Source organism: Nicotiana tomentosiformis, chromosome 11 (assembly GCF_000390325.3).
Source record: "Nicotiana tomentosiformis chromosome 11, ASM39032v3, whole genome shotgun sequence".
Lineage (NCBI taxonomy): Eukaryota > Viridiplantae > Streptophyta > Magnoliopsida > Solanales > Solanaceae > Nicotiana > Nicotiana tomentosiformis.
Genome location: NC_090822.1, coordinates 46898301 through 46923550, shown reverse-complemented (window position 1 = coordinate 46923550; position 25250 = coordinate 46898301). Strand labels below are relative to the sequence as shown.

At 40.0% G+C, this 25250-nt stretch overlaps 1 protein-coding gene and 1 non-coding gene across 2 annotated transcripts; both read left to right on the top strand.

Moving 5' to 3' along the window:
* The first annotated feature begins 1625 nt into the window (after positions 1 to 1625).
* Positions 1626 to 1732, top strand: LOC117279675 (small nucleolar RNA R71). The gene has a single exon (XR_004510076.1). It is a non-coding gene; the product is annotated as a small nucleolar RNA R71 (small nucleolar RNA).
* Positions 1733 to 22011: 20279 nt separating this feature from the next.
* Positions 22012 to 22494, top strand: LOC138901388 (uncharacterized). The gene has a single exon (XM_070189148.1). The coding sequence runs from the start codon at positions 22012 to 22014 to the stop codon at positions 22492 to 22494; it is 483 nt and encodes a 160-aa protein (XP_070045249.1).
* The last annotated feature ends 2756 nt before the right edge of the window (positions 22495 to 25250 follow it).

Sequence of the window (25250 nt, the reverse complement as noted above, 5' to 3'; positions counted from 1 at the left end):
AAAATGTTACGATGAATGACCAGCCCACCACCTTGTATTTATGTGGTGTTTTTCCACACCCTTCCTCCTACAAAACTCAATAAAAAAATAGTAAAACTCGAAATCCAACAGCAACACAAAACAATCCACAAAACAGTCTGCTACAAGTGAATAACTCGAACTCACGGCTGCCTATCACCGTCCCGTGAGTTCTTACACTTATAGAACGACTTTCCATACATCTCCAGCATCACAAAAATGGATAAAATAGAGCATTAAACTTACATTATTTGTTGAATAACTCAGCTCCTATCTTGGTTCTTCAAACTCTAGGTTTTACCTCTAACTAGAACTTGAAAAGGAAAGAAATTCAATTAGGATTTGTGTGTAATTTTGTGAGGATTTTGCAGGGGTTTAGGTCAGGTTTTTGTGCCCTCTTATCAGTGTATTATATTAACGATATAGGCCTTTAAAGGGTCTCTTTGGATGACCCGAACTGGCCCATTTTCGAACTCTCATTTAAGCAAGTTGGTGACACACCTACTTGTCACCTAGCGGTTTGCGAAGTTGGGCAAAAATGCATTTATCTCTCTACTATGATGATGTATTGACAAACAAATTAATGCGTTAGAAAATAAACTCACAGATATTCAATTTGATGGGTGGAACACCCAGCAACTTTAAGTATATTAGGAGATAATCGCAGTTACATTTGACCAAACATTCAGTAAAACTTATGAACGTAACTTATGATGACTTTCAGCGACTTTTGTTTCACAACTCGCATGACTTCAAAACATAATACACAACTATCATACGACTAACATAACTAATAATATAACCTCCTTATCATGGTAAGCACCCTAGTCTCACCCCAAAAGTACATGTTATAATATTCCGAACTTGTCGACTTTAGACAAAATTTTATTTTCTTCAATTCCTTTAGCTCCTGAACCTTCCAACCCTCTTTGTACTTGTTGTTCATGATCTTCAATATTTGTAATCTATGAGGTAACATGATTAACTTACTTTATATTTTTTCAATGATGATCTAATTTTTGGTCCTACATTAGTTTGCTTGCGACGCACCTTTACTTACGAAAATATAGGGTGTAACATTGTTGAGGCTGAAATTGTTGCCTCTGCTGAGTCATAAAACCTGGAGATCCTTGTCCCTTAGGTCAGGGGTTGTTTTGTTGCCACGCATTCACAGTAACCCGAGGTGAACTCCATGAAAAGCCGGGGTGCCTCTAACCTATTGCATTAAAATTATAGTTTCCCACAGCATTCACTTCCTCCGTTGAGGCTTGACACTCATGAGTAGGGTGTCCTCTTCCACATATATCACACGCTGCTTGGGGATCATTTTGTATTGAGGCTACGGTCAGATTTCATATTTCTTTAGCCATATCATCAAGTTGTACCTGCACAGATGTATTACTTTCAACTTGGTGAACACCAGTTGATCTTCTTCTTTCAGCACTCTCAGAGGGCCACTGATTAGCATCTTCAGTTAACTCATCAAGAATTGTAACTATCTCCTCTGTAGTCCTCTTCATCAAAGGCCTCCAACTATATCGCTCAATGTTCTATGCGAGGTCGATGTCAATCATTCCCAAAAATCTTGGAGTTGCATCCAGAGTTCAATTCCGCTATGTTGACACTTACTAACTATCTCCTTAAACCTCTCCCATACATCAAAAATAGTTTCACTCTCTTTCTGGCAGAAGTTATGGATTTCTCTTCTAATCTTGCCATCTTAGATGAGGAGAACTATTTATCATGGAATTTTCTGGTCATCTCCTCCCAAGATCTAATCGATCAACTGGGAAAACTTCGAAGCCACTCTTTAGCATCATATTTAAGTGAAAAGAGGAATGCCCTTAAGTACACTGCATCTTGTGACACCCCATTGTATTGAAAGATATTCATAATCTCCTCGAAGTCTATTAAATGTGTGTTTGGATTTTCATTTGGCTTCCCTCTGAAGACACAATGATTCAGAAGGGTTTGAAGCCACCCTTACTTCAACTCAAAATTGTTTGCTGCAATTGGAGGTTGTCTAATACTATATAATCCTTGATTGTAGACCGGTCTAGTATAATCACCAAGTTGTCTCCCAAGCTTGGGAGCTATATTTCCGAACTGGTCTGCAGCCAAGGGTTGATGCTGATTAAGTCTGTGACCCCTCTCTTCTTCATAGACATTCTGTGCATCTCTAATGGCTGGTTCCTCAGCATCCTGTGCAACTTTTTCTCGTTATTGGGCTGCCTCTCTTGCAGCCAAATCTACACTATCATCACCATTTCTGGCCATAGTTTCTTGGGTTGAGGATTGCCCAACTTTTTTTAGATTCTCAGAGAGATCTCTTTCCTTCCTCAGTTGTCGCAGTTTTGTTTCTAACTCTGGCTTGTATAGTACCACTTCTTTTGCAGAAGCTCGAGTAATGCACCAATCTTAACCTGTAAAAAGTGAAAAACAAAATATAAAGAAAAATAATTCCTATATTAGCACTACAAACTATTTCAAACACTATTGATTACCAATCCTCGGCAACGGTGCAAAAATTTGATGAATGCAAAACACACACTTAAATTCTGCTAACTAATCAAATATAGTATAGTATAACATCGTATCCACATGGATTGGATTTAAACAGTATTCTTGTAGTTTTTAGCTTGATTTATATCCATGATAATCAACAGTTGAGATTTATCTGATTAATAACTAAAATTAACTAAGAATCTAAAGCTATTGACTAATGACTATAGACACAAGGAATAAGCAAATAAGGTTATCAATGGGAGAAGAAAGAGTTTTGATAGAATAGGTGCAAGATAATTGTTTGGAATCTAACTCTAGATAATCCACTTTTAATGTTCAAGTGATTCTCTCGAATTCACTCAATCATTCGTTCAAACATTCAGCAAAAACTCCTCTCTCGATTAAGTCTTAACCTCACGAGATGAACCAATTTAAGCACGTGAAGATATGCAAGAATGTATAGTCGATTGGTCTTTAGGAAAATCTCTTTCGATTATTCTTCTAACTAGGTTCAATCAATGATTCAACTAGCCTCTTTCGATTACATAAAAGAATCTATGAACTCAACCAACAATATAATGCAAAGATATCACAAGTTATGCTTCTCTCGATTATATGAACTGGTGAATATAGATGCAAAAATAAAATCATCCAAAACAATTCAATACATAAAACTAGAGTTATAATCCACAAACAATCATCAATACACCAAATACATCAAACCCTAAAGGGAACTACTCCATAGATATGGAGTAATTCATCAAAAATAATATTAAAGTATAGAAAAGCATAAATTCAATCCAAACTCTGGTCTTGAGTGAAGAAGGAATGATAAAATCCTTGTGCTTTTTTTCTTCCCAACTCCTTCTTAGCTTTCTTTGGTCTAAAAGTATGTCAAAAGTCCAAAAAATAATGGTTTTCCATATATTTATACCAAGTAGGGTCGGGCCTAGATGGAATCATCATTTCCTAGCCGAAATAGGACAATTGCTCTCGAAGAAATACACAGGTGCGCCGCATGGGGCGACGCAACATCTTACGCACTAGTGGAGATCTTTAGGAAGCTAACACTTTTCACCATGCTGCCAAAACACACTTCTGCGGTGCCCCACGCGCCGCCCCACGTGCTGCAGCAGTGCAAAATTCTCAGAGGTATGCTTTTTGCTTGATTTTGATGTCCAGATGCCGTCCTCGACCCCGAACACGATCCTGGCTTAATCCCTTGGGTTTTTACTCAGACTTCAAAGCTCCAAATAGCTCAAATTAGTTCCACAACATCTACATAGCTCGGAATCACTCCTACAAGGCATAAAACACACAATAAGTGCAAAACACTACCAATTAAAGATCAACATAAGTAAAGTGTAGTGAATTAAAGTGCAATAAGCAACTAAAACACGTAATTATACCCTACCATCTGTAACTTCAAGTATATTGGGAGAAAAACTAAGTGAAATTTGACAAAAATTTCAGTAAAATATATTAACGTAACTTATGGTGACTTTCGTCGTCTTTTGTTTTATAACTCGCTTGACTTCAAACCACAACACAAGACTATTATATGACTAAAATACCTCATAACATCACCTTCGTATTATGTTAAGCACTCTAGTCTCGCCTCAAAAGTACGGGTTATAATATTCCCAACTTGCCAACTTTCGACGAAAGTTATTTTCTTCGATTCGTTTAGCTTCTAATCCTTCCAACACTATTGGTACTTGCTGATCATGATCTTAAAAATTTGTAACATCCAAGGTAACATGATTAACATACTTTGAATAATTTCAAAGAGGATCTCATTTTCGAGCATACATATATGACTTACGACATTACTTTTACGTACGAAAACATGCGGTGTAACAATAGGGCTCATCTTTACTATGTTTCTATGCATTTACCAGACTGTCCATAGGGCATGTAACACATGATTTTTCAAATGACCAATCCTATATAACATATGCAAAGTCAACATTAGCCTATGGGAGTGCTACGAATCGATTCGATGAAGTCATTACCTGTGGGAGTGCTACATTCGAGTCACATGTAGTACAAATTTCTCATGTAAGCCCCTAACCACTTTCGACGATCAAGAATATTTCTATAAGATCATATGAAATCTCAAAGCAATACGAAAAAATTTACCTTTAGGGTCATAGGACTCCAGATCATTGGAATGCTTCATCGGGTTCATCATGAGGAAACATATTTTATTACACTAGAATATGTGTGGAGAATAAATAAATACATTTTAGTTGTACATGGGCCCAATTCATCGTATTTAAGGTCATTAGCTAAGTTCATCATTCTTGGAGACTTAAGATCAAAGTCGTTTGCTTTTATTATTTTTGAAGCATACATTATATAATTAAAACCATTGAAATGCCTTAATTTCTATGTCTTGCTTATTTGTAAACTTGAACTTCTATAACGTTATCATAATGGGAATACCATGGCATGTGAAACTAAACAGGTGAAGAGATTACATGGATAACATCTTGTCTCTCACAACTACATGCTAAGGAGAAGAAACCTTGAAGTTATGACATCATGAGTAGGAAGAGAACAAGAAATTCATTCTAAGCAATACGATAGGAAAGAGTTTAGCCATACATACCTTAATCGAGATTTGTTAGGATCCCTACTATGTTCCCCTGCATGAATTACATAAATCTACATTACAAAAGTTTAATTGAACAAACATTAGTAAGAATTTTCATATTTTATGTCTTTTAGGCATATTGTCATACATCTAAAATGCACATTCGTCTACAACCTCCTATAAATGAAACTCCTTCATCCTACAACCAACTTCTACACCAACAATCCACCCTACAATAACCGTTAGGAAACCAATGATAAGTGGTGATTTTACCACGCATTCTACTCCCTTTTGCTTTGGTTTGTGTATTCTTTAAATATAGTATGAGATAATTTATGGTGTGCATTGCTAGAATCTCATGTACAATGAGTCATGAAGAGAATTGAAGTTAATTGAAATGGAATTAAGAAAAAAAGAGTTGAAAAAGTAAAAAGGCATCCAGTGAAATCGAATATGCACAACAAGGATCGCATCTACGAGAAAGAATCTGCATCTGGAGAAGGCAACTGTTCCACTGAGATCGCACTTGCACTTAACCATCCGTATCTGTGAAACGGCTTATGCATTGAAATGTCCTCTTCTGCGGAGTAGCCAGTATTCTACAAGACTGGCACTTGCAAGTGGTATTCCGTATCTGCGACCGCGCCTGCTATGATTCTTCAGTATGTGTGGTCAACGGGCTTCAGTTCTTGACAGACTTGCGATTTTATATTTTGTTGATCCTAAACCCATAAATACACGATCTAGCTAATTTTAGAAGATATATTAGGCAGGTTTTACAAGCTTTGGAGCTAGGGTTTCTTGCACCACACTTGGGGATTGAAGATTTGAAGTCTTTGGATGAGAAATTCTTAACCCTTTACTCATATCGCCAATTTCATGATTTGTATTGAATATCTAAGTGTATAATAATTATTCCATTACTTTAATCTTGTTTATGGGAATATTTGTTATAAAAAATTGGATTAAATCTCTTGTTATGCTTATGTAGTGAATAATTTTTATTACTTTTGAAGTGATTTATTATTTCTTTAATTATTCTTGTTCTCTAATATTTCCAAAGGGATTAGTTAACCCTAGAACTCGCCCATTAAATTCCATTTGGACTTGGAAAAGGCAAACTCGATGTTGGGAAAGATTAATTTACAAGAACTTGATGTGTTAATCCTCATTTTATAAATTCTAACTAGGGATAAGATTGAACCACTAATAGCCACATTCAGGTGCAGTTAATTCTCTTAATTATTGTAGGGATAGTTTCATTAGAAAGTATTGCCAGTCTTCGGAAGAAGCTAATATAGAATTATTATCAGAGCCTAATTAACATAAACTCATTCATATTTGTAAAATCGTGAAATACATTGGGTCAATACTTGAGTGTAAATTCCCGTTTATCCATGCTTGTAGCCAATGATCATTTTACATGCTTTCTAGGTTAGTTTATATTTTTTATTTGGATATAATATTTTCTCAAAACTATTTATTAATGTTTGACTTTGCATAATAAGTGATAATTCTCTTACTTGCCTAATCGCCTGCATATTGTTTTCTGTGGGATTCGACCCCGACTCATAGTTGGGTATATTATATTGTATTTAACTGTGTCTGCTTTCTCTTTGAGAAGTGGCTTTGGACGTCATCAAAATTGGCGACATTGCCGGGGAATAATTTGGCGTATTTAGGTTGTTTGAGAAGTAAGCGTATGTGCTTTGGTCAAAACTTATAAACATTTGTGTATTTATCTTTCTTATATTTTTTTTCTTGTTTATTTTTTTAGTTTTCGAAAATGGCATCGCATAATAAAAATTGGTTGGATGATAGTTGTTCATACTTTGATGGCCCTTGTCCTTATTGTGGAGGACCACACTCATGAAAAAATTATTTAAATTCTCTGGAGGCGGATTATGCGCACAATCTCAAACCTATAAGTGGAGTATATGCGATAGGTGTGGTAGTCAAAATGGCTACCTTGGCAATTGTTCTTATTTGTCCTTCCATTCTCCGAACCCCCACTATGACAATTCAACTTTTGGTTGTGATATTTATAGGGCTTTAAAAGTGGAAGAAAATGAGCATGGGCAAAATGGAGAGTTTAAATCATGATGAAGTGCGTACTTTAAGAAGGAAACAAATAGCAAAAAGCCTTAGAGGAGATCTTGAAAAACAATCTACAAAATGGTTTGGAGCTTGAATCAAGAATTGAACATCTACCAATCAACTCCATGATACTTGGTGATGCCGAGGAAAAAATAGAATTAGAGTCAACCGGCATAATTGAAGAGATAGTTGAAATTGACTATAGTTCGGGGGAAAAAAGGGGTTGTCAAAATGAAGAAAAGGTTTCAGGTTTGGAGGTTGTTATCTCATTCTAAGCATTTTTCAACTTTAAAAATTTATGGTGATATCCATCCTTCCATTTGAACTTAAAAAATAAGAAAGACAAGAGCCATACATCGTGCAATTTGAAAGTTCAAGAACGCAAAATGACATTTCTCAAAAGAAAGCCATGAATTGCAAAATGAAGAAATTGATGTTTGGCTTTATCATCTACTTACTACACCCCCGCCGACCGTGTTCACAAAATTTAGTCCAAGTTAGATGCCCAATTCATATCCTCAAAGTGGAGAGAAAAGTAGTAAAGTTGATTCGCGTCGTGCCATGATGTTAAATGTAGCGCTTGGTGGAAAGCAACCCATCGTTTTCAAAATTTTAAATTATTTTTGGAATTTTTTTTAGAATAGTTTATTATATTATTTTTGACTAATCTGTAAAGTTTTAGATTTTTTGGAGTTGAATTGAGGAGTTTGAGGTGTTGGAGACCTGCCAAAATAGTGGTTGCCCAGTTCTGTCTATCAGAAGTTTTATGCAACTGCACCTCCAAATATTTGTGTGCAGATGCAGCATTGCCGAAGCGCCCATGTCAACGCCGATGCGAGATGCTCGTAGATGCGGAGCAAAAACTGCAGAAGCATCATCGCATAAGCGGTTAAAACTCCACAGATGCGACATGTCGGGTGTATTTTAACATCTCCTTCAATAAGTCAAACTCTACTCTTTCTTCTCCCAGCCCAATCCTTGATGTCGTGGAACCATGGATTTTCGTCAAACTCTTCTTCAACGTACGCATAATAAGCTGGCTGCTTATGAATTCCTATTGGGATAGGGTCGATGAAATTCTTGTCCGGATGTGTGCATCATGGAAGACAAGGTGTCTAATGCATCTGCAAACTCATTCTGGACCTTTGGAACATGATTGAATTCTATCTTTGTGAACCTCTTGATCAACTCTTGTACACAATGTAAGTATGGCAATATTTTGGTGTTCTTAGTAGCCCATTCTCCCAGAACCTAGTGCACCAATAGATCAGAATCTCCGATTACCAACAACTCCCGAATGTTCATGTCAATGGCCAACCTGAGTCCCAAGATGCAAGCCTCATATTCCACCATATTGTTGGTGCATGTGAACCTGAGTTTTGCGGATACCGGGTAATTTTGACTGGTTTCTGATACTAAGACAGCTCTGATGCCCACTCCCTTGAAGTTTGCTGCTCCGTCGAAGAACATCCTCCAACCCTCGTATGCTTTGGTAGTAGCTTCTCCTACAAATGATACCTCTTCATCGGGAAAATATGCCTTCAATGATTTGTATTCTCCGTCTACGAGATTTTTTACCAAGTGGTCAACCAATGCTTTCCCTTTGACTGCCTTCTGAGTTACATAGATGATGTCGAACTCACTCAGCAATATATGCCACTTTGCTAACTTACCCGTAGGCATGGGTTTCTGAAAGATGTATTTTAGTGGATCCATCCTTGATATGAGATATGTAGTGTATGCACAGAAATAATGTCTCAACTTTTGGGCTATCCATGTCAAAGCACAGCAGGTGCATTCCAACAAAGAGTACTGGGCTTCGTAAGGCGTGAACTTCTTGCTCAGATAATATATCGTCTGCTCTTTCCTCCCAGTTTCAGCAAGTTGTCCTAGAACGTAGCCAAGGGCCCCATCCAACATAGATAGACAAAGCATCAGAGGTCTTCCTGGTTCTAGTGGGACCAAAACGGGTGGTTTAGATAAATACTTGTTGATCTTGTTGAAGGCTTTCTGGCATTCTTCAATCCAACTTGTTGCAACATCGTTCCTTAGCATTTTGAAGATTGGCTCACATATCACTATTGATTGTGCTATAAAACGGCTTATATAATTAAGGTGTCCTAGAAAACTCATCATATCTTTCTTATTCCTTGGCGGTGGCAAGTCCTGGATAACTTTGATTTTTGACGGGTCTAACTCAATACCTCGATGGCAGACGATGAAACCTAACAACTTTCCAACAGGGACATCGAAGGCACATTTTGCAGGGTTCAACTTTAGGTTGTATTTTCGAAGCCGATCAAAAACTTTCTTCAGGTTTGATGATAACATACTCCATGTACACCTCTATTTCCCTGTGTATCATGTCATGTAAGATAGTCTTCATAGCTCTCATGTAGGTGGCCCTAGCATTTTTCAAACCGAACGGCATCATTTTGTAACAATATATTCCTAATGGTGTGATAAAAGCAGTCTTTTCGACATCCTCTTCATCCATCCAAATATGATGGTATCCTGCGAAGCAATCCACAAAGGATTGGATTTCATGCTTGGCACATTTGTCAATCAGTATGTGTATGTTAGGCAGCGAGAAATTATCCTTAGGACTCACTCTGTTCAAATCTCAGTAATCAACACATACTCTAACTTTCCCATCTTTCTTTGGGACCAGCACAATATTTGCTAACCAGGTCGGATATTCAACCACTCAGAGAACTTTGGCTTTGATTTACTTGGTGACCTCCTCTTTTATCTTTAAACTCATATCCGGCTTGAACTTTCTGAGCTTCTGCTTTACCAGTGGACACATAAGATTGGTGGGTAGCTTGTGAGCTACTATGGATGTGCTTAACCTAGTCATATCATCGTAGGACCATACAAAAATGTCCCCATATTCCTTTAGGAACTTGATATACTCTTCTTTCTCTAACGGTCATAGATGAATGCCTATACGAGTTTCCTTGACTGTTTTAGAATCCCCTAAGTTAACGGCCTCAGTTTCCTCCAAATTAGACTTTGGTTTGTTTTCAAAATCTTCTACTTCTTTGATAATTTCCTAAGGTATTACATCATCTTCTATATCTTCCGAATTACTGTCCTTATGTGCATTGTCTCATTGTATGTCACAATCGTAGGTTCATCGGGATATGTAATAATTATGCTGAAAAGAATGTAGAAAGATAATAATAAATATGAAAAGCAATAATGCATTAATAAAACTTTAAAATGTCAACAAGTACGACTCGATGGCTTGAGTAATTATTTCAAAATAAAATACTGAAAATGTCTTAAATGCTCAAAACAATTTGAAAACAAGTCATGCTAATTTGCGAGGCTACCGAGGAACTCGGCGAGCCCGGGATGGTGCAGCGGTCCAGTTCTTGAGAACAACTCCTTCTTCCATTGTCAGAATGGTAAGGTCTTCCTCCTACTCCTCCTCTTCAACAATTGCACTGTAGTCTATGTCTTCTTTATCAAGAAACAACTTTCTCATGCCAGCCAAAATCTCATCTTCCTCAGATCCCCTCATTATGCCAGCCTGATGGAATGTCTGGTGCAAAGGTGGTACAGGTTGTTCCAGCGGATAGTAATCGGTGTGCCAAGGCGATGTCCAATTATGATATTCTTGCACGGTGTATTTATATCCGAGTCCAAAGGTCATGCCATGATATTGTGGTTGTATGGGTTTAGTGATCCCTGAAGCTTTTTACCAAGACCCTTGCCTGGTTCATATCCCGTCCACAACAATATGCTTTCTGTCTTATTGCTCCACCATCGATCCTTTTTGATTGCATTAACCCGCTCAATGCGGTGATATGTTTCTCCACCCAACTTCCTCCTATTTTTGATGATTGGAACGGTCTGATTGGTGTAGATAGGTCTGCTTCCATCTCCATGAATGATTACCTCCTGATGATTCCACTCGAACTTCACAGCCTGGTGTGGAGTAGAGGCCACTGCCCCAGCTGTATGTATCCATGGTCTTCCCAACAGTAGATTGTAAGTGGCCGATATATCTAACACTTAGAACTCAACATCAAACCAAGTCGGAACCATCTGTAGATCCAGGTTCATTTCTCCGATAGTGGCTCTTTGAGATCCATCGAATACTTTCAAATTTATGCTTCCCGTCCGTATCTCGTGCAGGCCCTTACCTATTCCTTTTAGAGTGGTCAATGTCATATGTTCAGACTTGAATCTCCATCTATCAGGACCCTGCAATGAACGTATCCTCAAATTGCACTGTGATGTGTAATGCCTTGGTGTGACTCAATCCTTCTGGAGGTAACTCATAGTTGTGGAATGTGATTTTGTGACTTTCTAGTACCTATCCGACCGTGTTAGCCATTTCTCCACTAGTGATGCCGGCGGGTACATAAGCTTTACTCAACACTTTCATCAAGGCATTTTTATGTGCGTCTGAATTTTGCAACAATAAAAAGATGGATATTTGAGCAGGAATCTTGTTCAGGTGGTCAAAAACAAAGTCTTCCCTTGCTTGTATCTTCCTCCAATGATCTTCAGTGCCAGTCTCAACAACATGCTGCTTAGGTGCAACTTCTTTGCTCGTTCCTCCCAGATTTTCAGGTGTGTAAACTCTGCCAGTTCTAGTCATACCTTGCACGACACCTATTTCTTCCATCTTGACTTTTCCCTTTCTTCTTGCTTCTGTAACCTAATCCTATGGGACAATATCAGACTTGTAAAATGGTGTAGGAGCTACCATTACAGTGAAGGGTGTAGCTACCTCAACTTCAAATGGTGCCTGGGTTTGTACCACAACTGGCGTGAGGGTGACCGGAGATATTTTAGGAGTGTCCCCATCTCGAATGAGTCTGATGGACCCTTCCTGGTCCCATTCCTCATCAGTTTCTATCACGTTCACTCCCTCACCTATGTGATCCAGGAGAGGGTTATTGCGAACATTCGGTGTGACATCCTTTGCTTGTATAACCTTAGTGTCGATCAACGTCTAAATCTTGTCTTTCAACGTGTGGCACTTTTCAATAGTATGACCCCTCATACCTGAATGATAGGCACATATTTTGTTGGGGTTGATCCACTGGGAAGGATTCTCAACAACAGTAAGAATAAGGGTGACGTAACCAGCGGCCTCAGTCTCTCATACAGTTGGGCTATGGGTTCAGCAATTGGTGTGTATTGTCTAGGAGTTCTACGATCGACATTTGGATGTGGCTTTGGGTAGTTTTGGCGGGCGGGTGGAGGTGAATGGTAATATTCAGGTTGAGTGTTGTAGGTATGGTAGGTTATGGTAGGGTATTGGTATTTTGGGGGTGAGGGTTGATATGTGGGTGGAGGTGTTTGGTATGTGAGGGGAGACTTAGGACCCTGGGCTACCATCAAGACACCCACTTCTTTCTTCTTTGAAATACCTCCTGATTGCAAGGCTTTATTTGTGGCTTGTAGCACCTCGAAATTAGTCACCATCCCATTCTTAATTCCTTCTTCTATCCTCTCTCCCATCTTTATGATATATGAGAACTTGTGATTCTCGATGACTATCAACCTTTCATAATACTGCGGATCTTGAGCTGTAACAAAGAACTTGTTCATTTATTCTTCTTCAAGCGTTAGTCTTACCTTTGCGGCCTCTGATCTCCAACGAGTAGCATATTCACGAAAGGTTTCTGTCGGATTTTTCTTGAGGTTTTGAATATAGAAAATGTCTGGCGCATTTTCTGGGTTGAACCTGAATCTGTCCAAGAAATCGTATGCCATACTTACCCAATTGGCCCACTTCTTCAGGTTTTGACTGATATACCAAGACAAGGCGTCTCCTGTAAGACTTTGCATGAACAACTTCATGCGGATTTGTTCATTCTTACCTACTCCCGCAAGCTTGTCGCAGTATATTCTTAGATGCACCTTCGGATCACCAGTGCCATCGAACATTTCAAACTTTGGAGGTTTGTAACCCTATGGCATCTGGCTGAATACGTAGATCTTCATAATTCAGACCTTCAACACCTTTCCCACCTTCAGCACTCTGGACTCTCCTTGTAAGTTTCTTGAGTTCCTCTGCCATGTTTCTAATGAGCAGGTCCTTCTCAGTCGGTTCAGGTATGTATAGGGTTTGCTGCGGGGTATGGGGTAAGGTTTCCACATATATCAGTTTACTTTGATGCGTTCCTAGAACTTGGGTATATGGGTGGTTGTTGGTTGAGTTTTAGGGATCGGGAGTAGGTTGTGGTGCATTTTGGGGAGTGTGGTAAGTAGTGGTTTGTGGGTATTGAGTTGGATGATGGTGATGTTATTGAGGGGTTTGCACTGGTGGTAGGTTAAGGTTCTGGGGAGGTGCGGGATTATGATACTGGTGTGGCGCGGGATTATGATACTGGTGTGGCGCGGGAGATTTGCAGCTATGGGTGGTGGATTCTAGTTTTGTGTGTTTTGTGGCGGTGTTTGTTTCTAGGTAGTCGGGTTTTGCTGGTTGATGTCGGGAACATTGAGAGTAAGGGAAAGGTTTGGTACATTTCAGACCTGTTCAAGCTTGCCCTGTAGTTTCAGGATTTTTTTCTCTAAACGTAAGACCAACTCACTCTGCCTCGGGGTGCTTCTACCATCTGAAGTTTCAACATTTTCCGCCACAACAGCATTATCTTTCTGGATACGACTTAAATCATCCATTTTCCCTTAGCCCTTGCCTTTGCTTTTTGGGTCGCTAGGTGGAGGAGGAGGTAGAGGACCTCTGGATCTTGTGTGGTATGCTCATGATGCCAGTATGCACGGACCAACCTTTGGGAATGGGAATAATCAAAATAAAGAAAAGCAAAAGGTAACCAAGTCAGTAGGGTGAAATAAAAGTGTGTTTGCAATATTTAAACATGTTTCACAAAGCCATGCAATAGTTCACGTCCTAATTTGGGGACCTCATTGCGCCTGAGGTAGGCCTAAGCGACACATAGACTTGGAGAAAATTGATGCCAACTTTTGCTTCATTTCATTAATGCAAAAATAAGCCAAAACAAACTTTCATAATAATAATAAAGTCACTAACGATATTAAGCCTTATTACATCGAAATCTAATCTAAGCTAGAAAGCAGTAAAGAACATTATCTCCTAATATACTTGGTCCCTGAAGGACCTTCTCCATTCTTGTCTCTCTTGACCCCCATCAATTATGTTTCCCAGATTTCGCATGTCCAGCAACAAGTAAGCCTTTGCCAGTTTCCCTCCTTCATCGTCATCCATGCCCAGACAATCCCAAAGTCTCTTTCTCATCTTCCTTTCCAGCTCCATCAGTCCTTGCTCCAAGTATTCCAATATCTCCCTCGACTTAGTGGCAATCTCTTTCCATTCCCTTATCGCCTCCATGTTTACTTTATGTTGCTCCAGATGCTTAGCTTCGGATTCGAACACCCTTTTGCGTAGCCTCTTGTACTTCACCTGTGCCTCAACCACTTCGTCTATGATCCTATCCGATTGACTCCTGGTTTGACGTCCTTAGATACGTCATCTTCCAGCCATGATAGATAATAGTACATATGACCAGCGTGATACCTGTCTGGCTCAATAGTTTCTCCTTCCACAATGATCTTTTGGTTCCACATGTGTTGCGCTTCGAACTTGAATGGAATGACATCTCCCTTGAAATCTACCTTGTACTTGACCATATTAGAAATCCGAGGTATGACTTGTTTTCTTCTAGCTTGCCTCATTACCCTTATAGGAGCGTAAGGTTAAATGCCTTGCAGCCCGATCAGTACCAAGTGGGTTGTCCCTTTTGATCTGATGATGAACTCACTACTAGGAAACTATTCAAACATCCAATGCACTTGCTTGTCTGTCAGATTGCTGAAGAAACGCACCCAACCTACAGCATTTCCAGGCTTTGCAAACCTGTCTGGAATAAACGCCATTTTCTTTAGGTGATGGTTGGCTATGTAGTCATTCAGTGGTCTTCGCAGAAGCTGTTGACTATACTCACCCATCTGAAAGTGTTTAAGCAGCCAGACTTGTAGCAATAGATTGCAACCCTCAAAGTGTCTGAACCCATGCTTGCACCGATCTAGAGAACGGTACATCTCAGCTAAGATCACGGAGATGATAGTATAAGTTTGTCCTTCGATTCCATCAATTAAGGTCCTGGCAACCATGGCTAAGCGAGTATGAATCCTTCCTCCTTGTATCGGAAAGATCAACAAACCCAAGAAGCAGTTAATGAAAACATAATCCCGGCGATGCACCCATCCCAAAGAAGTAATGGCTAGTTCATCATGATGAAGACGATATTATTTGCTATGCCCATAACGCTTGTAAAGGAACTCAAAAGGGGTGTATGATTTATTTAAACATAGGAGTTGATCATTTTTCTTAAAACCTAACATTTTTAGAAAACCGCGGGGAGTACGATTTTCTGGTACGAGCAGTCCCGGACTATCCCATGGTAATTTGGCGAAACCCCTTATTTCTTCCAGGAGAGGAGTCATTTTTGTGTTGCCAAATTGATCTTTTCTCGTCCCAGAACATGGTAGCGGCCTCGATCAGTTCCCTATTTGGTCGAATGTTCAGCAAAGATGGCAAGTCACCAAGTACTCTCATTATATGATTTTTATCAATAGGTGCATGGTCTTTCCACCAGTCAAGTAGCAAAGGCGGGATATTCTGGACCATACCGAACCTGGGGATTTCGTGCTTATTTTATGCAAACAAATAAGAGTTAGCCCTTCCCCCCCCCCAGATTCGACTACTTACGCAATAATGATCAACATGTTGGCACATTTTTCTCCATAATATTGTTACACCCCATATTTTTGTATGTAAAAGTGCGTCTTAAGCAAACTAATGTAAGACCAAAAATGAGATCATATTTGGAAGTATATAAAGTAAGTTATCATGTTACCTTGGAGGTTACAAATATTGAAGATCATGAACAACAAGCATAAAGAGGGTTGGAAGGTTCAGAAGCTAAGGAATTGAAGAAAATAATATTTCGTCGAAAGTCGACAAGTTAGGAATGTTATAACCCATACCTTTGGGGTGAGACTAGGGTTCTTAACATGATAAGAAGGTTATGTTATGAGTTGTGTTAGCCGTATGATAGTCGTGTGTTATGTTTTGAAGTCAGGCAAGTTGAGGAACAAAAGTCGATAAAAGTCATCACAAGTTACGTTCATAAGTTTTAATGAGATTTGAGTCAAATGTAACTACGATTTTCTCCCAATATACTTAGAGTTACGGGGTATTCCACCCGTAAAATTGTATATCTATGAGTATATTTTCTAGATCAATAAACCGTTTGTCAATACGACATCAGAGTAGAGAGAGATATATATTTTTGCGAGACTGCGCAGACTGCTAGGTGACAAGTAGGTGTGTCACCTACTTGCTTAAATGAGAGGATTATATATGTCCGAAAATGGGCCAGTTCGGGTCGTCAAAAGAAAATTTTTAAAGTATTATTTCCTTCATATAGTACACTGATAATAGGTCATAATAACCAGACATAAACCCCTGCAAAACTCCTCCCAAATATTGCACAAAAACCCTAATAAATTCTCTCTTTTTCAAGTTCTAGTTGGAGGTAAAACCTAGAGTTTGAAGAACGAAGTTAGGAGCTGAGTTATTCAACAAATAAGGTAAGTTAACTACTCTCTTTCATCCATTTTTTCTGCTATAGATGTATGGAAAGTCTTTCTATAATTGTAAAAAATCGCAGGACGGTCATCGAAAGCCGTGAGTTCGAGTTATTCACTTGTAGCAGACTGTTATTGGACTATTTTGTGTTGCGGTTGGACTGCGTGTTCTGCTACTATTTTATGGAGTTTTGGAGGAGAAATTGTGTGGAGAAACACCACATAAATTCAGGTTAGTGGTCTGGTCGTTCGTCGTAATATTTTCGGGATGTTTGACACTACAACGGCGATTGTTTTGTGTATGAAGAGAATGGGGTGTTTTGGGTTGTTTTGTAGTATTTTGTGGTGTATATAAGGTTGGAAAATAATGTATATATGTTGTTATTGTTGTGTTCTTTTGTTGTTAGTGTTATCTTGAATTTGGAGGGAGTAAGGATTATAGGGGAGATGTTGCCCGTTTTAATACAAAATAAGCTTGTCGTTCATTGTGCGATGGTTGTACCTTTCGTAACTTAATGTTAGTATTATTATCGTTGTTGTAGATTAAGGTGCGAAGAGGCGAGTTCAACTTGGTGATTGGAAATATTGTGATAAGGTATGTTAAGGCTAAACCTTTCCTTCATTTTGGTATGATCCCGTAACTACATGAGTTTGATAACGAGACATAAAGAGAAGTTCGTATTTCTGAACTTATGTACATTATCCTAGTCTCATAAGTTGCAGTATTCTCCCTTATCGGGACTTTATATTCAGTTAAGTATTATTTTCTTCCAGTAAAGAGAGCATAGGGTCTATATATATATATATATATATATATATATATATATAAGAGAGCAGAGGGTCTATATATATACAGTATTACAGTACTTTCACCACCATCGAGCTATAATCGATGGGCAGGCCCCTATTGGGCAACCTCTGATCAGATGGTAAGTTATATACCGAGCCTACTGTGGCCGAGCTCCTATGAGCGAGCCCAGAATGGTCGAGATATAGAGCCTAGTGTGGCCGAGCACCTATGAGCGAGCCTTTACTGGTAGAGCGGTTACACGTTCCGAGCCTTATAGGGTTGGACAACTATTTTACTTACTATATTGAGAGAGTAGAGTCAGTATCAGCAGGTAAGTATATCTCCAGATCATCTTTGACTCCCTGTTACTTTCAGTTACTATATTATCAATTTAGTTTCAGCTTTCAGTTATTCTATTGCCTTACATACTCGGTAATTATTTTGTGCTGACGTCCCATTTATGGGGACACTGCATTTCATGCATGCAGGTTCAGATAGACAGCCTAGTAGACCTCCTCCGTAGGTGCTGTCCGTGATCAGCTTGATCGGTAAGATCCACGTCATTCAGAGTTGCCGGGTCTAGGGTTTTGAGTACATATTGTATATATATGTATATATATTATGGGTAGGTCGGGGCCCTATTCCGACCACAGTACATCCATCAGTAGAGGCTTGTAGACATATGATGTCAGTTAGTGCAGTATGTTGGGCTTTTAGGCCTTGTATGTATATCTTGCTAGTTTGTCAGTTGTAGCAGTTATGACGGCCTTGTCGGCCCAAATTTATATTGATGTTTAGTCAGAGCTAGTTTCCGTTCAGTTTTATATTTTGTTTCATAAATTATCTTGCAATGTGGCACCATGGCCAAAGTATGACATTGTATGTTCAGAGTCCCTCAATCGCAAGTTGGTACGCTAGGTTAAGTGAGGCACCGGGTGAGGCACCGAGTGCTGGTCTCGCCCCCCCCCCCCCCCCCAGGTTCGGGGTGTGACAAACTTGGTATCAGAGCAGTTCTATCCTAGAGAGTCTACAAGTCGTGTCTAGTAGGGTCTTGTTTATTGATGTGTTGTGCACCACATTATATAAGCAGGGAACTACAGGGCATTTAGGAGTTGGTTACCCTTCTTTCAAATCTAAATCGTGCTATAGAACTGAGTTATAAGAAATTTGAGTTAAACTTACGTTTTGGTGTTTGCATACAAAGATGACGATGAATATGAAGAGTACGGCTAGTCATAGAAGAGACATAGCAGCGGGTGAGGGGATTAGCAGAGTACCCCCAGTAGATGGTGCCCAGTCTGAGGTCCAGGGCGAGACCCCTACTCAGCCATTACCGGCTCCTCCACCACCTGAGGAGATTCCTAAGGATACCGCACCTCCAGTTCCCCCTTCTCTTCCATCAGATCGGGACTTGATGAGTGCGGTGCATTTGTTGACACAGTTGGTAGCTACCCAACAACAAGCTAGAGCATCGGCTAGTGCAGGATCTTCTGAGGGGTCTAGGAGTTCAAGGGTCCGAGAGTTTATTGCTTTGAGTCCCCCAGAAATCACGGGGACAGATCAGAAGGAGGACCCGCAGAATTTCATAGATCAGCTTCATAGGATTTTTTGACTTATGCATACCACTGAGAAAGAGGCAGCTGAGCTGGCAGCTTTTCAACTCCGAGATATAGTCGTCCTTTGGTACGAGTGATGGGAGAGGTCCAGGGGACGTGATGCACCTCCAGCTATTTGGGAGAATTTTTCAGATGCCTTCCTTGAGCCGTACTTACTGCGGGAGATCCGATAGGCTCGAGTCGGTCAGTTTCTATCCCTCAAGCAGGGAAATATGAGTGTTTGAGAGTATAGTCTCCGTTTTGACTCATTGGCTAGATATGCTTCATCCATAGTTGCTACTATGCGGGACAGGATCCACCGGTTTATAGCAGGATTGGCCCCAGAGTTGACCGAGGCATGTTCTACTGCTGTATTGCAGGATAGTATGGGTATCTCCTGGATTCAGGCATTCGCCCAGAATATAGAAAGGGGTAGGCATCGACAATAGGGTATGGAGAGGACTGAGCAAGGGTAGCGTAAGAGGATGGGATTTGTCAGGTCTCAGGAGCAGTCTCAGGGTAGTTATAAGCCCCAGTACTTTGGACGGCCACCTAGGCCTCCACCGCCTCAGTTACAGGGTTATAGGTATGACCTCTATACTCAGTTAGGACCAAGTGAGAGCTCACGGACATCAGGTTTGCAGCGACAATGAGGTGCATGGCAAACATGGTCATTTCTGTCGCGGTGCAACATCTGTGGTAGAGGATACTTGGGCCAATGCCGAGCAGGTTCTGATGCTTGTTATACATGTGGACGTCCGGAGCATATGATGCGCGATTTCCCAAATAAAGATTCTAGGGGTATGGCACAACCAACAAGTTCAATAGCAGGATCATCTATGACCGTGCATCCTTCAGGGTGCGATTCTCAGTTTTCGGCTGATAGAGGTCGATGCAGAGGTAGAGGTTCCAATTAAGGTGGAAATCAGAACCGTATCCATGCTTTAGCGGGTTGACCGGACCAGGAATATTCACCAGACATTGTGATAGGTATATTTACCATTTTCTCTCACGATGCTTATGCCTTGATAGATCCAGGATCTACGTTATCGTATATTACCCCATTTATGCAGGGAAGTTTGGTATAGTGCCTGAAATACTAAGTGATTCTTTTGCGGTATCTACACCGATCGGACAATTGATTATTGCTAGACGGGTTTACTGAGGTTGTACGGTGACAGTTTGTAGTCGTCAGATCTCAGCCGACCTAGTTGAGCTAGAGATGATGGATTTTGATGCTATCATGGGCATGTACTGGTTGGCAGCTTGCTATGCCACAGTTGATTGCCGAGCAAAGGCAGCCATATTTCATTTTTCGAGTGAGCTAGAGCTTGAATGGGTAGGTAATACAGCGACACCCAGAGCTAGTTTATTTCTTATTTGAAGGCGAGGAAAATGATCGCAAAAGGGTGCATTTATCATAATATGCGAGTTAGAGATGCAGATGTTGAGATACCTACACTTCAGTCTATTCCAGTAGTCAAAGAGTACACAGATGTGTTTCCAAATGATCTTTCAAGTATTCCTCTAGAGCGAGATATTGATTTTAGCATTGATTTGTTTTCGGAAACTTAGCCAATATCCATCCCTCCATATAGAATGGCACTTGCCGAATTGAAGGAGTTGAAGGAGTAGTTAAAAGATTTGCTGGAGAAAGGTTTCATCAGGCCCAGCACCTCACCTTGGGGTGCACGAGTACTGTTTGTGCGGAAGAAAGATGGCTCACTAAGGATATGTATCGATTATAGGCAGCTGAACAAAGTAACTATTAAGAATAAGTATCCACTTTCATGGATCGATTACCCGTTTGATCAGTTGCAGGGGCTAGATGCTTTTAAAAGATAGATTTGAGGTCGGGGTACCACCAGGTCAGAGTTCGGGAGAAAGATATTCTGAAGATAGCCTTTAGGACCTGATATGGCCACTTCGCGTTCCTTGTCATGTCCTTCGGGATGACAAATGCACCTTTCATATTTATGGACCTGATGAATAGCCTATTCCGTCCATTTTTAGATCTGTTTGTGATAGTATTTATTGCTGATATTCTGGTTTATTCACGTTCAGAGGAGGAGCACGCAGACCACCTGCGAGCGGTACTCCAAACCCTCATTGATCGTAAGTTGTATGCTAAGTTTTCTAAATGTGAGTTCTGGTTGAAGTTTGTAGCATTCTTGGGGCATATTGTATCCGATGAAGGTATAAAGGTAGACATTCAGAAGATTAAAGCCATGAAATCTTGGCCTAGACCTACCACTCCGACAGAGGTTCGTAGCTTTCTAGGCTTAGCAGGATACTACCGGAGGTTCGTATAGGGTTTTTCTTCCCTTTCGGCACCGTTGACAAAGTTGACGTAGAAAGCAACTAAGTTTCAGTTGATGAAGGCTTGCGAGTGGAGTTTCCAAAAGCTTAAGAACAGGTTGACCTCGGCACCAGTTCTAACACTTCTAGAGGGTCCAGAGGGTTATGCCGTGTATTGTGATGCCTTAGGTGTCAGGTTAGGATGTGTCCTAATATAGCATGGGAAGATAATTGCGTATGCTTCAAGGTAGTTGAGGAAGCACGAGAGGAATTATCTGACACACGACCTCGAGTTAGCTGGGTTGTCCATGCACTTAAGATATAGCAGCATTATTTATATGGTGTTCATGTTGATGTATTTACAGATCATAAAATCCTGCAATATATCTTCAAGCAAAAAGAGTTGAATTTGCGATAGAGGCGATGGCTAGAGTTATTGAAAGATTATGATGTTAACATTCTCTACCATCCAGGGAAAGCTAATATTGTAGCAGGTGCCTTAAGTTGCCGATATGGGTAACTTAGCACATGTAGAGGCTGAGAAAAAAGAATTAGCTAGAGAGATTCATCAATTGGCTTGTTTGTGGGTTCGGTTAGTAAATTCTTACGATGGTGGAGTTGTACTCCAAAACACTGCAAAATCATCTCCCATAGCTGAAGTCAAGGAAAGGCAGTACGAGGACCCAGAGTTGGTCAAGTTGAGAGAGCGAGTTCCGCAGCAGAAGAAGCCATTGTTAGATCTCAAGGAAGATGGGGTTCTTAGATACAGGGGTCATTTGTGTGTCCCAGATGTAGCAGGGCTACGAGATAGGATTATGCCAGAGTCACATTATTTGTGGTACTCCATTCATTCTAGGTCGATGAAGATGTATTATGACATTAAGGATGTGTACTGGTGGAACGATATGAAGAAGAACATTGCAGCGTTTGTCGCCCAGTGTCCTAGTTGCCAGCAGGTGAAGGTAGAGCAACAGAAGCCCAGAGGGCTAATGTAGACTATATAGATCCCTACGTGGAAATGGGAGGCGATAAACATGGACTTTGTCACGGGTTTGCCTTGTTCTCATCGTAAGTTCAATTCTTTATGGTGATAGTCGATAGGCTCACAAAATCAGCCCATTTCCTACCAGTCAGATCTACATATACAGCCGAAAATTATGCGAAGTTATATATTAAGGAGATAGTGCGGCTAAACGGAGTACCAGTATCTATTATATCGGACCGTGGGGCCCAGTTTACAACCTATTTCTAGAGGTCATTTCAGAGAGGTCTAGGGACTCAGGTGAATCTCAGCAAAGCTTTTCATCCATAGATTGATGGACAAGTCAAGCGCACAATTCAGACGCTCGGGGATATGTTACGAGCATATGTGTAGATTTTAAAAGAAGTTGGGATAAACATCTACCTCTTATCGAGTTTGCATATAATAACAGTTACCACTCTAGTATCCAGATGGCTCCGTATGAAGCTTTGATATTGGAGGTCTTCTATAGGGTGGTTTGATGTTGGAGAATCTGGGTTACATGTGCCAGACCTGGTTTAACAGGCTGTAGAGAAAGTAAAGTTTAACCAGGAGCGACTGTTGACAGCTCAGAGTCGTCAGAAGTCATATTCTGACATGCGGCGACGAGACTTAGAGTTGGAGGTTCATGAATGGGTATTCTTAAAGGTGTCTCTTATGAAGGGCGTGATGAGGGTTGGCAAGAAAGGCAAGCTTAGGAGTGGGCCGAGTAACTTATGAGTTAGATTTGACCTCGAAATTGGAGTCTGTCCATCCAGTTTTTCACGTATCTATGTTATGGATGTGCATTGGGGATCCTACCCGAGTGCTGCCCACTGATGATGTACAGATCACAGAGGACTTAACATACGAGGAAGTTTCGGTTTCCATCCTAGACCGACAAATCCACAAACTACAAAATAAAGAGGCAACGTGAAAGTTTTATGGGGAAGCAAGAACGTGGAAGGGATGACGGGGGAAGTGGAGGATGAAATGAAGTCTAAATATCCCGACCTATTTCAAACTAAAGATATTGCTCGAGATGGGATACTTCAGCACAACTCTATTCAGGCCAGTAGGTCATCAGGTAAGCTCTTATTTTTTACTTTCGGTATTTATAATTGACGGCTGTGTGAGGCCAAGTATTGCTATTTATAGACATTGGCCATGTGTGGCATGTATAGTATGTTTTCTGGCTGCGTGTAGGTTGGTTTTAGTCTAGAGTACGGAGGAGACTCTGGAAAAATTTTCCCAAGTCTCTAAGAGTATACATTCGAGGACGAATGTTCCTAAGGGGGGAATCATGTTACACCCCATATTTTTGTATGTAAAGTAAGTTATCATGTTACCTCGTAGGTTACAAATATTGAAGATCATGAACAACAAGTATAAAGAGGGTTGGAAGGTTCAAAAGCTAAGGAATTGAAGAAATAATGTTTCATCGAAAGTCGACAAGTTAGGAATGTTATAACCCGTACCTTTGGGGTGAGACTAAAATTATTAACATGATAAGAAGGTTATGTTATGAGTTATGTTAGCTGTATGATAGTCGTGTGTTAAGTTTTGAAGTTAGGCGAGTTGAGGAACAAAAGTCCATGAAAGTCATCACAAGTTACGTTCATAAGTTTTAATGAAATTTGGGCCAAATGTAACTACGATTTTCTCCCAATATACTTAGAGTTACGGGGTATTCCACCCATAAGATTGAAGATCTATGAGTCAATTTTCTCAATCATTAAACCGTTTATCAATACAACATCGGAGTAGATACATTTTTGAGAGACTACGTAGACTACTAGGTGACAAGTAGGTATGTCACCTACTTGCTTAAATTAGAAGATTATATATGTCTGAAAATGGGCCAGTTCGGGTCGGCCAAAGAGACATTTTAAAGGATTATATCCTTCATATACTACACTGATAATAGGTCATAATAACCAGACATAAACCTCTGCAAAAATCCTCCCAAAAATTGCATACAAACCCTAATTGATTTTCTCTCCTTTTCAAGTTCTAGTTGGAGGTAAAACCTAGAGTTTGAAGAACCAAGATAGGAGATGAGTTATTCAAAAAATAAGGTAAGTTTAGTGCTCTCTTGCATCCATTTTTCTACTGGATATGTATGGAATATCGTTCTATAATTGTAAAAAATCACGGAACGGTGATCGGAAGCCGTGAGTTCGAGTTATTCACTTGTAGCAGACTATTTTGTGGGCTGTTTTGTATTGCTGTTGGACTGCGTGTTTTGCTACTGTTTTATGGAGTTTTGGAGGAGAAAGTGTGTGGATAAACACCACATAAATTCAGGGTGGTGGGCTGGTCGTTCGTCGTAATATTTTTGGGATGTTTGACACTACTACCGTGGTCGTTTTGTTTATGAAGAGATTGGGGTATTTTGGGGTGTTTTGTAGTATTTTGTGGTGTATATAAGGTTGAAAAATAATGTATATATGTTGTTATTGTTGTGTTCTTGTGTTGTTGGTGTTATCTTGAATTTGGAGGGAGTAAGGATTATTTGGGAGATGTTGCCTGTTTTAATACAAAATAAGCTTGTCGTTCATTGTGCGATTGTTGTACCTTTCGTAACTTAATGATAGTATTATTATCGTTATTGTAGATTAAGGTGCGAAGAGGTGAGTTCAACTTGGTGATTGGAAAGATTGTGATAAGGTATGTTAAGGCTAAACCTTTCCTTCATTTTGGCATGATCCCGTAACTACATTAGTTTGATAACGAGACATAAAGAGAAGT

Coding starts and splice junctions, on each gene's coding strand:
- LOC138901388 (XM_070189148.1), top strand. CDS start 22,012: ATGGGTAACTTAGCACATGTAGAGGCTGAGAAAAAAGAATTAGCTAGA.